This window comes from Diabrotica virgifera, chromosome 8 (assembly GCF_917563875.1).
Source record: "Diabrotica virgifera virgifera chromosome 8, PGI_DIABVI_V3a".
In the NCBI taxonomy this organism is placed as follows: domain Eukaryota; kingdom Metazoa; phylum Arthropoda; class Insecta; order Coleoptera; family Chrysomelidae; genus Diabrotica; species Diabrotica virgifera.
The window spans coordinates 58419477-58432048 of record NC_065450.1 but is presented as its reverse complement, the minus strand read 5'-3'; the positions used below and the strand labels follow the sequence as shown (position 1 = coordinate 58432048).

The window sequence follows — 12572 nt, the reverse complement described above, 5'->3', positions numbered from 1 at the left end:
ATAAGAACAACCCTTTTACATATTGATTTACGAAAATGCTACTCACCCCACAAACAGTAAAACTGAGCACTAGAAAAACTAGCAAACCACAGTAAATAAACAATTTCATTTGGGTCGGTTGTGAAAATCACGACAATGAAATGTTAAATTTCAGCTTTTTACAGTTAACTGTTAAGTGAATTTAAGATTTAGGATCCATGGCTTTTATTTAAAACATAGTATTAACCTTTAAACAAAATTTATCTGTTATCTGTTACCTATATATTAGATAATATTTAAAAAATGCTTCTAAGCGAAACTAATGATTTAGATTTTTGGCTATCATTTACATTTTTTATCTGTATGGTGTACTTTAGGGGTCGGCAACCTTTATCGGATGGTGGGCCATTATCAAAATTTCTTTTATGCGGGCCATTCAAATGTAACTCAAATTTTGCTGTTATATCATAATATATGAGTATAATAAATATGTTAATAAAAATAAATATAAAAAATTCGTTTTTATTGACATGCTATAATAACAATAATGTCAGAGAACAACAATTTTACAAACCTTAAAAGGGAAAAGAAGAGAATAGAATACCAATTACATATGTATAAATATGTAAATATAATATATGTTACCGGCCAAACCCGATTTTAGGACAATGTCCTAAGCGCGTTAGGATTAACTAGTATGGCCTAGGCCAAACTAGTTTGTCCTATCGCGCGTAGGCCAAACCTGATATAATAAAGACTTACTTCAGGATACTTCAGGATACTTCAGGATAAACTAATGGGGCCTAGCCTAAACCAATTTAGCAGACTCGAAAATAATTTCGCTAACATGTAAGGACTTTTACATGCGGGGATTTTTGCAATTACCAAATCACGTCCCAACAGGAACATCATATTATGTTATATCGAATGAAGATATTGATACATGCTATAAATCAATATATTCTTGTATAATTAAATAATATAAAAAATAATAAATAAAAGGATGAGGTTTTCTCCAAAAATTAAAAGAAAAGATAAACTTACGAATAAAATCGAGTACGAAATAATGTTGTTTTCACCAATTTTGAAAAATTGTGAAAACGTTGAATTATCTACGTCCTACTCTCTGTCCGTCCGTCCGTCTGTCTGTCTGTCCGTGAACTCAACTCCTCCGTCATTATACCAGGTAGAATGCCAAATGAGGTGTCAAATGAAAGCTTATAATCCAAGGATGGTACCAAAGGTGAGAAATTTGACCTAGGCTGTCTGCCCGTCCGACCGCGAATATAACTCAATATTATTGTTTCTTACGAATAATTATAATTTTAATAAAAATGAATATTTTTCCAAGAACAAAGTATTTTATTCAATTTTTTATTTATATTAAGCTGTACTAGTTCGCTGAATTACTTTCTTCTTCTTGGCTTTTTCCCATTATGAGTTTGTCGTTTTCGTCTTCCATAGTACTCTATTCTCCCAGTCACCATCTCTGAGATCTCTATCTATCATAGCATTTCCTATGTGAATTTTCCATCACACAGCAGCTCTTCCTCTCCGTCTTCCTCTCCGCGTGTCCCAGTCCAGTAATCTTTTCGACCACCTGTGCTCCGGCATTCTTTGTACATGCCCGTACTATTTCAGGGCTCTACTTTTACTACCACAACTTTTTTGTAGTTGAGCATTCTACTTCTATTTTGTTTCATATTTCCTCATATCAGCTTTTGTTCGTGAGATATAGCCCATTGTACGTTTTAAAATTGACACACTGTATAACTATATAAAATATTGAAAAAAGGAGCGTGTACGGCCATTAAGAAAGACAAAAAAATACACTTTCTTCAAATAAACTTTTTTATCCCGTGCCTAGATTTTGTGTCACATTGGAACTACTAAAAATCGATTTGTTTATAACAAGAAACCGAACGTCACTGACTTGGCAACATTTCGCGCCTATGTGTTTGATTGTTTTTGATAGTATAAACGTCAGTGTCAGTGTCGAATTACCGACGACGCACTGTTGCCTTACTTTTAAAAGTTCGCAAAACTTTGGCAATATTGGACCGCTTTTGTAGCTATAGACGAAGCAACGAAGCACTAAAAAGCCCAAAACCTAGGAATTTTGTGCAGTAAGATGAATCCTCATGGAACTTTTTGCATTCGATTAGAGAGTGTGTCAGGCAATTTTGTGAACTAAATTCATCTAGGGCAAAAATTTTTGTGCATAAGAAAATGCATTTTAAAAGTGCATCTCGAAGAGGTAAAAATGAAAAATTTAGAACTCGGGAAATATTGAAGGAAATGAGTTGAATTTTTATACTCGGGGGTTTTGAGGATCGCTGAGGACGAATTTTATATCGGCGATGGTCTTCAAGGTACCTGGTGCCCACGGTGGAACTCGTCGCCTAGAGTTTTATGTTATAATCATTAAAAATCAGTCAATATCCATTAGTCGGGGTGTTTTTGGGGTCGCCGGCCACGAATTTGATGTTGACAATGGCATCCAACATACCTGATGACCAGGGTGGAACTCGTCGCCTAGAGTTTTTAGTTATAATTATCCAAAATCAGCCAAAAACTATTACTCTGGGGGTTTTGGGGGTCGCTGAGTACGAATTTAATGTCGGCGATGGTCTCCAAGGTACCTGGTGCCCAGTGTGAAACTCGTCGCCTGGAGTTTTATGTTATAATAATTAAAAATCAGTCATTATCCATTACACGGCGGTTTTTGGGGTCGCTTACCACGAATTTAATATCGGCGATGGTCTTCAAGATACCTGGTGCCTAAAGTGGAACTCGTCGCCAGGAGTTTTTAGTTACAATTATTCAAAATTACTGAAAAACTATTACCCTGGTGGTTTTGAGGGTCCCTGAGTACGAATTTCATGTCGGCGATGGTGCCCAAGGTACCTGGTGCCAAGGGTTGGAACTCGTTGCCTAGAGTTTTATGTTATAACCATTCAAAATCAGTCAATAACCATTACTCGGGGGTTTTGAGGGCCGCTGAGCACGAATTTAATGTTGTCGGTGGCTCCAAGGTACCTGGTTCCCAGGGTGCAACTCGTCGCCTGGAGTTTTATGTCATAATTATTCAAAATCAGTGAAAAACCATTAATTTGGGGGGTTTTGGGGGTACGAAGCTTAGTACGAATTTCATGTCGGCGATGGTCTCTAAGTTACCTGGTGCCCAGGGTGAAACTCGTCGCCTGGAGTCTTATGTTGTAACCATTCAAAACCAGTCAATAACCATTACTCGGGGGGTTTTTGGGGTCTCTGAGTACGAATTTCATGTCGGCGATGGTCTCCAAAGTACCTGGTGCCTAGGGTGGAACTCGTTGCCAGCAGTTTTATGTTATATTCATTCAAAATCAGTCAATATCCATTACTTCGGGTGTTTTGGGGGTCGCTAAATATATTTTTCATTAATAATTTTTCTTAGAACACTTTTATATTATATCCTAAAAAATTAACTATTTAAAAATTATTTTAAAATTTTGTCGCTTTTAAAGCAGTTGTCGTTAAATTTTGACACTAATGACATTTATGAAATTTTGACTTAATTGGCATTTCAAGGGTAATTAAGTAATATCAGCGATTTTTTTGTGTTTTCTGCGGTATTATTTTAATTTTTAGATTTCTAGTCTGCTTTTATATAAAAAACAGTGGTTTTTAGAACTCTTTAGCGACGTATTAGTATAATCTAATGTTGATGGATTACCGTCGAAGGCCGATATGATCAACCAAAAAAGATGTATATGGTGATTTTTCTATTGACTTTCTTGGGTGTGAATCTGTCTTTTTATTTTACTGCTCCTGGTTTAAAAACAAAGCATAATATATATGTGAATACCTCCAAGCAACAATTTTATGTAGTTCTGTTCTTTTAAAATTTTTTAAGTAATTATAAAAAACATCTAAAAAGTGATACCGTATTTAAAGCAAAGTAAGTTTTAATGTTGGTGTTCTGAAAAAGTCATATATGTGGCCTGACGTTTGACTACATGCGAAATCTTCAACTACCAGCAATTTCTGTATATAGATAGGAGACTTTTTATTTAACGTGCGTAAAAACTTATTTTATTTACTCAACTTTGGGACATCTTGGCTATTAGTGCACCCTATGTAACGCACAGCTGAATCTTATGTTTGTGCGTCACAGTGTTGCCATGCCATTTCTTTCATAATTTCAATCAATGTTAAATGTACCTACAAGAATAATAGAATAAGAACGTTCACTTCTCCGTCATTATACTAGGTAGAATGACAAATGAGGTGTAAAATGAAAGCTTATAATCCAAGGACAGTACCAAAGGTGAGAAATTAGACCTAGATTTTCTGTCCCTCAAAAATAAGCGTTATATTGGGGATTTCTAATGTTGACATTAAAAGTTGCACTATTTTTTTTTTCTATAAACCATTTTGATTTAAAACTTACCAGAAAACTTCTTTGTACTCTCTACTTTCAAATAAGTGTACTCTCAACTGTACTCTCAAGTGTACTGTTTCAAATTGGTACTGTCTACGTGATTAAGAAGCTAAATTTTAAACTTCGTCAATGCACAAATCCGCACCTTTTTCTTTGAAAAATTCATAACCTTTATCATGATAAGAATAAAAACTTGAAGCAGGTACCTTTGTCTTCAGAAATGTTAGAGATATATACTTTAAAAATTTCAGAAAAAAAGATTAAAATGGAACAGAGTTGTAGCGAGGTAAACGCAAAAAACGTGATTTCATTTTTTTTATTTTTAGGTTAAAATTCCGATTTTGACAATGTTCCCCCACATAAAATTCAAAATAAACCTCATTTTCGTTTTCAGCACCCTCGAAAATATAAAGTATGAATAAAATTAGCCATTCACCCCTCCGTGGTCAGTATCTCGAAAACTAAGCGCTTTTTTGAGGGTGTCCCGCTCAGGTATATCACAAAAAATTGTAACGTGATAGTATGAAAAAATAGAGGATACGACAACGGCGTTACAAGTGATGGTCGGATCCAATGCCAAAATCTACACAGACATATTAGGGTGCACTAATAGCCAAGATGTCCCAACTTTGACGCATCTGTCGATAAGATCTGAGTTAGTATCATAATTATTATTGAAGTGGTTTATCGTTTCGTTTGGTTAATATTCAGATTTAGTTTTATTACCTCACTGATAATTCAAGATAAAAACGTATTTTATTTACTTATTCAACTTTGACGCATATGTCGATAAGATCCGAGTTAATATCATAATTATTATTGAAGTGGTTTATTGTTTCGTTTGGTTATTATTCAGACTTAGTTTTAATACTTTACTGATAATTCAAGATAAAAACGTATTTTGTTTATTCAACTTTGACGCATGTGTCGATAAGAATATGAGTTATACTGAACTCGCTCCACCGAGATTCACTTTGATACATTTGGAATAGGAAACATACAACACAAAAATTCCTACCTCACACTATTAACTGCTAAAATCAACTTCATCATCATCATCACTGGCTCGACAGCCCTTTCTGGGTCTTGGCCTGTTCCAGGATTCTTCTCCACTCTGATCTGTTTCGTGCTTTTTTTCTCCAGTTTTTTATTTTTAAGGTTAGTATATCATTTTCTGTTTGTTCTAAATATCTCAGCTTCGGTCTTTCTCTTGTTCTTTTTCCCACTGGCATCTGTTTGAATATTTTGTTTGGAATTTCGCCTTCTTCCATTGTTTCTACATGTCCCATCCAACGCAGCCGTCCTATTTTAATGAATGTTATGATATCCGGATCCTGGTATATTTCGTATAGTTCAAAGTTGTACCTTTTTCGTTAAATTCCATTTTCTTTTGTGCCCTTATATATGTGTCACAAGATTTTTCTTTCAAAGGTGGCTAGCAATGTTTCCTCTCTTTTAGTGACTGTCCAGGTTTCTGAGCCGTATATGAGTACCGGTCTTATTAAGGTTTTGTATATTTGGCATTTTGTTTTCCTTGCGACGTTATCTGATCTTAGTTGCCGAATTAAGCCATGGTAACTTTTATTGGCAATAAATATTCGCCTCTTTACTTCCTCTGCTACGTTATTATCAGACGTGACTAGGGATTCCAAGTATGTAAAGTTTTTTACCCCCTCAATGTCGTATTCTCCTATTGTTATATTTTGTGGCTGCCTTATTTCTGTGTTTTTACTTACCTGCATATATTTTGTTTTGTTCTGGTTGATAAAATCAACGTAATCTTTCACTAAAAAAAGAAGAATTATTAGAAATAGTGGGAGTGTATATTAATCTCATAAAATTTTGTGGAGTTTATTTCTACAAAATATTTTTATTTTGTACAAATAATTTTGTCATTTGTTATCAATACATTATAATGGTGTAAATAAATAATTATTGATTGGCGTAAGGTATATGTTATTTTTATGTCTGTTTACTATTAATAATATTGGCTATGAGCAGGTGCGTTGGTTGTGTAGTAATTTCCAATCACTTCTGACAACTTAACTTCCCAAAAAAGAAATTACTAACGTCAGTGTCAAAATGAATCTTGGTAGAGCGAATTCAGTATAGTATCATAATTATTGAAGTGGTTTATTGTTTCGTTTGGTTATTATTCAGATTTAGTTTTACTACTTTACTGATAATTCAAGATAAAATTTTTTAAAAACGTATAAATATTCTTTAGTTGTCATATTAACAAATTATAAAAAAATGTGTGAACTATATTTTCGCACCTACAACTATATATCCTTACCATTAAATCTTTCTTTAGTCTTATTAAGACCATAATGTCAATTCCAAATTTCTAAAACTCCATCTTTTTGTAGAGTACGGATTTCTAAGCATAATGCTTATGGTAAATAATACAAGCAGGACTATAATATGAACGAAATAAGCAAAAAAAATAAGTCATTTTGACACCACTTTTTTATGCTTTTTTAATTTTTTTATTTGTATGCCTCTTTTGAAATTTTGTGCTTATGGTAGGGGAACCCAAGAAGGGATTTTTGCAGTTACTCGATCGCGTCAGATTATCATATGGGGAGAAACCTGGTACCCTGCAGATGTACCTCTACCATATATTGGCTCTTAACACAGGGGAGTTCGTTAAGGGGGGCCCGAAAAAAAAATCTATCCTTAAAAATACTCGAAATTGTCAGATTAAGATAAGGTGAGTTAAGTACATGAAAAATAGTGTATATTTCAAAAATCTGACGATTTGAGCGGGGCCTAAGGAAACGGGCGAGTCCCAAAGTTTCACCAGAAAAAAGCGAATATTTCGAGAAATGAATGACAGATCGAAAAACTAAAAAATACGTGCTCAATATTATTCAAAAATCCATCGAATAATACCAAAAACGACTTCCCACCTAGAGGAGTGGGGGTAAATTTAATATTTTAAATACGAATCTCGCGATATTATGCGAAATGAACATCAGATCGACAAATAATTGAAAAATACACTTGTTCAATATTTTTGAAAAATGAGAGCCCCCATTTTTTATTGCAGATTTGGATTCCTTACGTAAAAATAAGTAATTTTTATTCGAGACCATTTTTCGAATTGTGGATAGATGGCGCTATAATCTAAAAAAATGAGTGTTGGAAATGGAAAATTAAATTAAAAAAATGGAAAGTACCCACTTAAATGGAAAACTTTATTTAACTTCTTTTGGTTTTAGAACCTACTCTTCACAATCCAATAGGTCCCCATCGCGCCCGAGTGACTGCACATTTAGTATACTTTGCTCCCCTGCCATTAATTGGTGCTTCTGGGCTAATTAGCAAAATACAAGGAAAATTTATTTACGAATCGAATCTTATGATCTTATATAATAATAATATAGGTATGCAAAGTCCGCAGATAGTGTGCTACTTTTTTTATAAACAAAATGGCGCCCGAATATCGTGTTTCTCTTCTTCAATTTTTGCTCTATAACTCCAAAGATTTTAACTTTACACCAAAAATACCCAAATAAAAATTCACCGTAATTAATTTTCCAACAATTTAGCAACAATTAAATTGTTAATTAAAAATTTACGGTCGCTATAATAACCACAATAATTATGATGCATAAGAATAACTATGATTTTTGTATAAAAAGGCACTATACTTATCTAATCTACTTTACAGAATTGAAATTGGAATATTTTAAAATTATAAACAATTTTTGGGCTTCTAAACAGATTAGTCCATTGAAATGTTACATTTTTTAGGCCATACCTTGCATTTGTTAGAGTAGTCAATTTTATTTTTGTAATGTATAGGGGGGATCAGTAGAAGCTTAAGTTCGCTTAAGTAGAAGCTTAAGTTTTTGGGTCGCCACCCTTGTCCCCCGGCCGCCATCTTGGAAAAGGGGTGAAAAGGGGTTTCGCGCTATATCTCGTAAACTACTAACCCTACGGAAAATCTAATACAACATAAAATGTAGCAAATTAAATTTTTTATAATTTTGTTTTTATTACTTTTTATCGTCAAGTGAATAAAAAAAATATATAAAGAAAAATAAGTAAAAATGTTTTAACAAGTTTTCTTTTGAAGGTTATAACTTTTTTTCAGTTCATTTTACAATAAAATATTATTATAGCAATTTTGTAGAGGGTTTTTCAGCTAACAATTTTCACTATAAAGGTGCTTAATTCTATTTATTTATCTAGGTTTTACAGCGCTCCAAACTTGACCAGATTCTCGAATGATCATTGGGATACAATAAAAACAAAATATTAGGATTACTTTTCGATCTTGATATTTTTTTATTCATACAATCTATTATGATTTTAACATTCCTATGCTACTATTAATCTATTTTTGACCTTTCTCCCCACTATAAAACTAAGAACCCTAAGCATATAATATAGAAAAGACCCAAGAAGTTGTTTGAGGACAAATTCGCCGGTCCAGAAGAAGAATGACGCAACCCCAAAATGCAATATTCATCAAAAGAGCACAAAACGATTTTTAAATATTTAAATTATTATAATACTTTTTTGAATTGTTTTTTGTTTTCACCTAAACTTTGATAAAAACTTTTAGGTCTGGATCCCGCGTATGAAACAAAAGTTGATTAATAGCAAGCTGAAAATTTGTTAATAGCTAAAGGGTGTCTAGTTGGACAAACTTTGATATATGGGAACACTGGAACAGGGAAAGTTTTAACTGTGGAACAGGTTAAAAATTTGGAACGGTCAGAACACGAAAACGGCACATGTATTTTGTCCGACAGAACAGACTTAAACTCTCCGAACAGAGATTAAACTCTCATGCAAAAATCAGACTGCTATTTATCACCAAATGGGCGTTTTAATGAGTGGAACATGTAGAATATGTCAAATGACAGGAATTATGACAGGTGATAAATAGAAGTCTGATTTTTGCATGAGAGTTTAATATCTGTTCGGAGAGTTTAAGTCTATTCTGTCGGACAAAATAAATGTGCCGTTTTTGTGTTCTGACCGTTTCAAATTTTTAACCTGTTCCGCAATTAAAACTGCCCCTGTTACAGTGTTCCCATATATCAAAGTTTATCTGACTAGAAACCCTTAAGCTATTAACAAATTTTCAGCTTGCTATTAATCAACTATTTTTTCATACGCGGGATCCAGACCTATTGTTCCAATCGGTACGAAATTACATTTTGATTAACGTTTATTGTAATTTTATTTAACTGTACTCAAAATCACTCTTAATGCTCAATGCTCTGAGATAGTTACGTAGATGATATTTTGATAAATTATGAAATCGTATCCCCAAAGGCCATATAAACAGAAAATGTTTATGCTCCTTGGTGTGGGATTACTTTTAAGAGTGTAGACATAAATATTTTACGGCTATCTCTATGATTTCTTTCTTTACACTGCAAATTATGAGTAGTAAAATTCTCACTGGTATGGAGATGTAAACATTAATTTGTTGACAATGACATTGTCATCATTAACTTAGAGATGGCGTTTGAGTGGTCTTGGATAACCGTTACTTGTATAATCGCTTTAATTAATAATTGAGTTAATTAATATGGTTATTATTTCACTAACTATGTATTCAGCGGTTACAAAAATTTATACAGGGTGTCCAGAAACTCTACTGACAAACGAAGACAGAATATTGTTCAGATAATTTTAAGACAATTTAACCTTATTCACTTAGTCCGAAATTGCTTCCTAAGGGAGCTAGAGCTCATTGAAGATGGCGTCTTGTAATTACTTTTTCTTAAATACCTCCAGAACGCTTCCATTTAGGAAAACAAAAATTGGTACGCATATTTATCTTCCAGAGATAAATCTATTCCATCCATTGCGAATTTTTACTACCGATCATAGGCGTCCGTTTTGGGCAGGGCAACGGATATTTTATCGCATAACTTTTTTGTCTTTAATTTTTAAGCGTTTTTGACTCTGAATTATAAAATTGTGAGGTATTCTAGTACTAAAAGGTACTCTTGCTTTAAGTCGATAGAATACACCGTTTTCTAGAAAAGTCGATTTGAAAATTTTTCGTTCTTTGAACTTCAAAAAAAAATTCAAAAAAAAAACCTATTTAGAAAGACGAAAACTGGTACATTTATTTATATTCCAGAGATGAATCGATTTCATTAATTGCGAATTTCTAGTACCAGTCAAAGGCGTCCGTTTTGGGTAGGTCAACAGTTATTTTATAGCGTAACTTTTTTGTCTTTAGTTTTTAAGCATTTTTGACACTAGATTATTAAAATATGAGGTATTCGAGTACTAAAAGTTACTGTTGCTTTAAGTTAGTAAAATACATCGTTTTTTTTGAAAATTTGTTCAATTTTTTTTTCAAATTCCAAAAACGAAAAACTTTCAAATCGCTTCTTCTAGAAAACGATGTATCCTACCGACTTAAAGCAAGAGTATCTTTTAGTACTAGAATATCTCACAATTTAATAATCTAGTGTCAAAAATGCTTAAAAACTAAAGACAAAAAAGTTACGCTATAAAATAACTGTTGACCTACCCAAAACGGACGCCTTTGACTGGTACTAGAAATTCGCAATTAATGAAATCGATTCATCTCTGGAATATAAATAAATGTACCAGTTTTCGTCTTTCTAAATAGGTTTTTTTTTTGAATTTTTTTTTGAAGTTCAAAGAACGAAAAATTTTCAAATCGACTTTTCTAGAAAACGGTGTATTCTATCGACTTAAAGCAAGAGTACCTTTTAGTACTAGAATACCTCACAATTTTATAATTCAGAGTCAAAAACGCTTAAAAATTAAAGACAAAAAAGTTATGCGATAAAATATCCGTTGCCCTGCCCAAAACGGACGCCTATGATCGGTAGTAAAAATTCGCAATGGATGGAATAGATTTATCTCTGGAAGATAAATATGCGTACCAATTTTTGTTTTTATAAATGGAAGCGTTCTGGAGGTATGTACGAATTATAAAAGCTAAAATAAGATGGACAGGTCACGTGGTATGCTCAGAGGAAACAGAGTGTTAAAGAGAGTGTTTTTTGAGAGACGGTAGAAGATCATTGGACCGTCCCAGAAAGATGATGAAAAATCGAAGTACATATCCTGAATTAGTAAAATTCACTTAAAAATCCAAGCAGTGACAGAAAAATTTAATCTTTTTTTACCCTTTTGAAATCATTTTTAATTGCGGCTCGAGAAAAATTTCAAATTTTTAAAAATGGCTCGGACTGTCAAGGAACTTGGCCACGCCACAATAAAAACTAATAATCTAGAAAAGAGAAAAACTGATAAAGTAATATTTTTAATAACATATTGTTGCTATGGAAGGCTTAGATAAATTTTTAACATCTTTAACAACAAAATAATTGGATCACAGGATATATCCTGGTGTATTCTCTGCTTGGATCTTTCATAAATAATAAACAATAAATAACTTTTTATTAATTTAACGTCTTAAATGAATTATTTATCAAACACACTATCAATATTATTTAATAAAAAACTCAATATATTCCTGAATATTACTGAAGCCGTGTCAAATATTTAGTAGCTTTGTTTGTCACTGTCTTATCACCACATTCTTTATGATTGAGTGCGTTGTATGACAAAGATAGCGAATATTCGATTTGGAAAATATCACCACGGACATGGTGTATATTTTTTTTCGAATCCTGAAAAAACTACACTTGAGCCCACAAGTCCTTACTCGTGCGTCATTAATACCTGGCAAGATAAAGCACATACTTTTTATCTAGCATTATTCTCTTCCACGCGTCAAACTAATGACAAACCAGCTACCGCCTGTTATTAAGTAAAAACACATATTATTTTTATGAACGATCTAGACTAGTACATTGAAAAGACATAGGTACAAAAAAAGACGATTGGGGATGTTTTCACATATTTTAAGTACAATTTCTGACGTTTTGGTTTGTTTACTTTTGTGGCTGTCAGTTTGTTGAATTTTTTGCTGTTATTTTGTCGAATTTTTGCATTTTGAAGTTTTTTATAGTATACAAACAGCTGTTTTCACAACTAATTGTATATTGGAGTTTGAAATTTTATGGTAAGGTTATGTTATTTTACGATTAATTTTGTCAACGTATAAAGCTAACCTCATTGACACAGTTAAGGAATGATTGTGTTTAATGTTCCGCCAAAGTGAATAAAATAACATAAAAAAAAAGGTTAT

At 32.8% G+C, this 12572-nt stretch overlaps 1 protein-coding gene across 1 annotated transcript in view; it reads right to left on the bottom strand.

The window, feature by feature from the left end:
• Positions 1–205, bottom strand: part of LOC126889285 (juvenile hormone esterase-like) — a 68987-nt gene extending 68782 nt beyond the window's left edge. The window contains exon 1 of the mRNA XM_050657410.1: positions 47–205. Coding sequence (XP_050513367.1) covers positions 47–109 — 63 coding nt within the window. The 5' untranslated portion in view covers positions 110–205. The remainder of the gene's footprint in view (positions 1–46) is intronic.
• Positions 206–12572: the final 12367 nt, after the last annotated feature.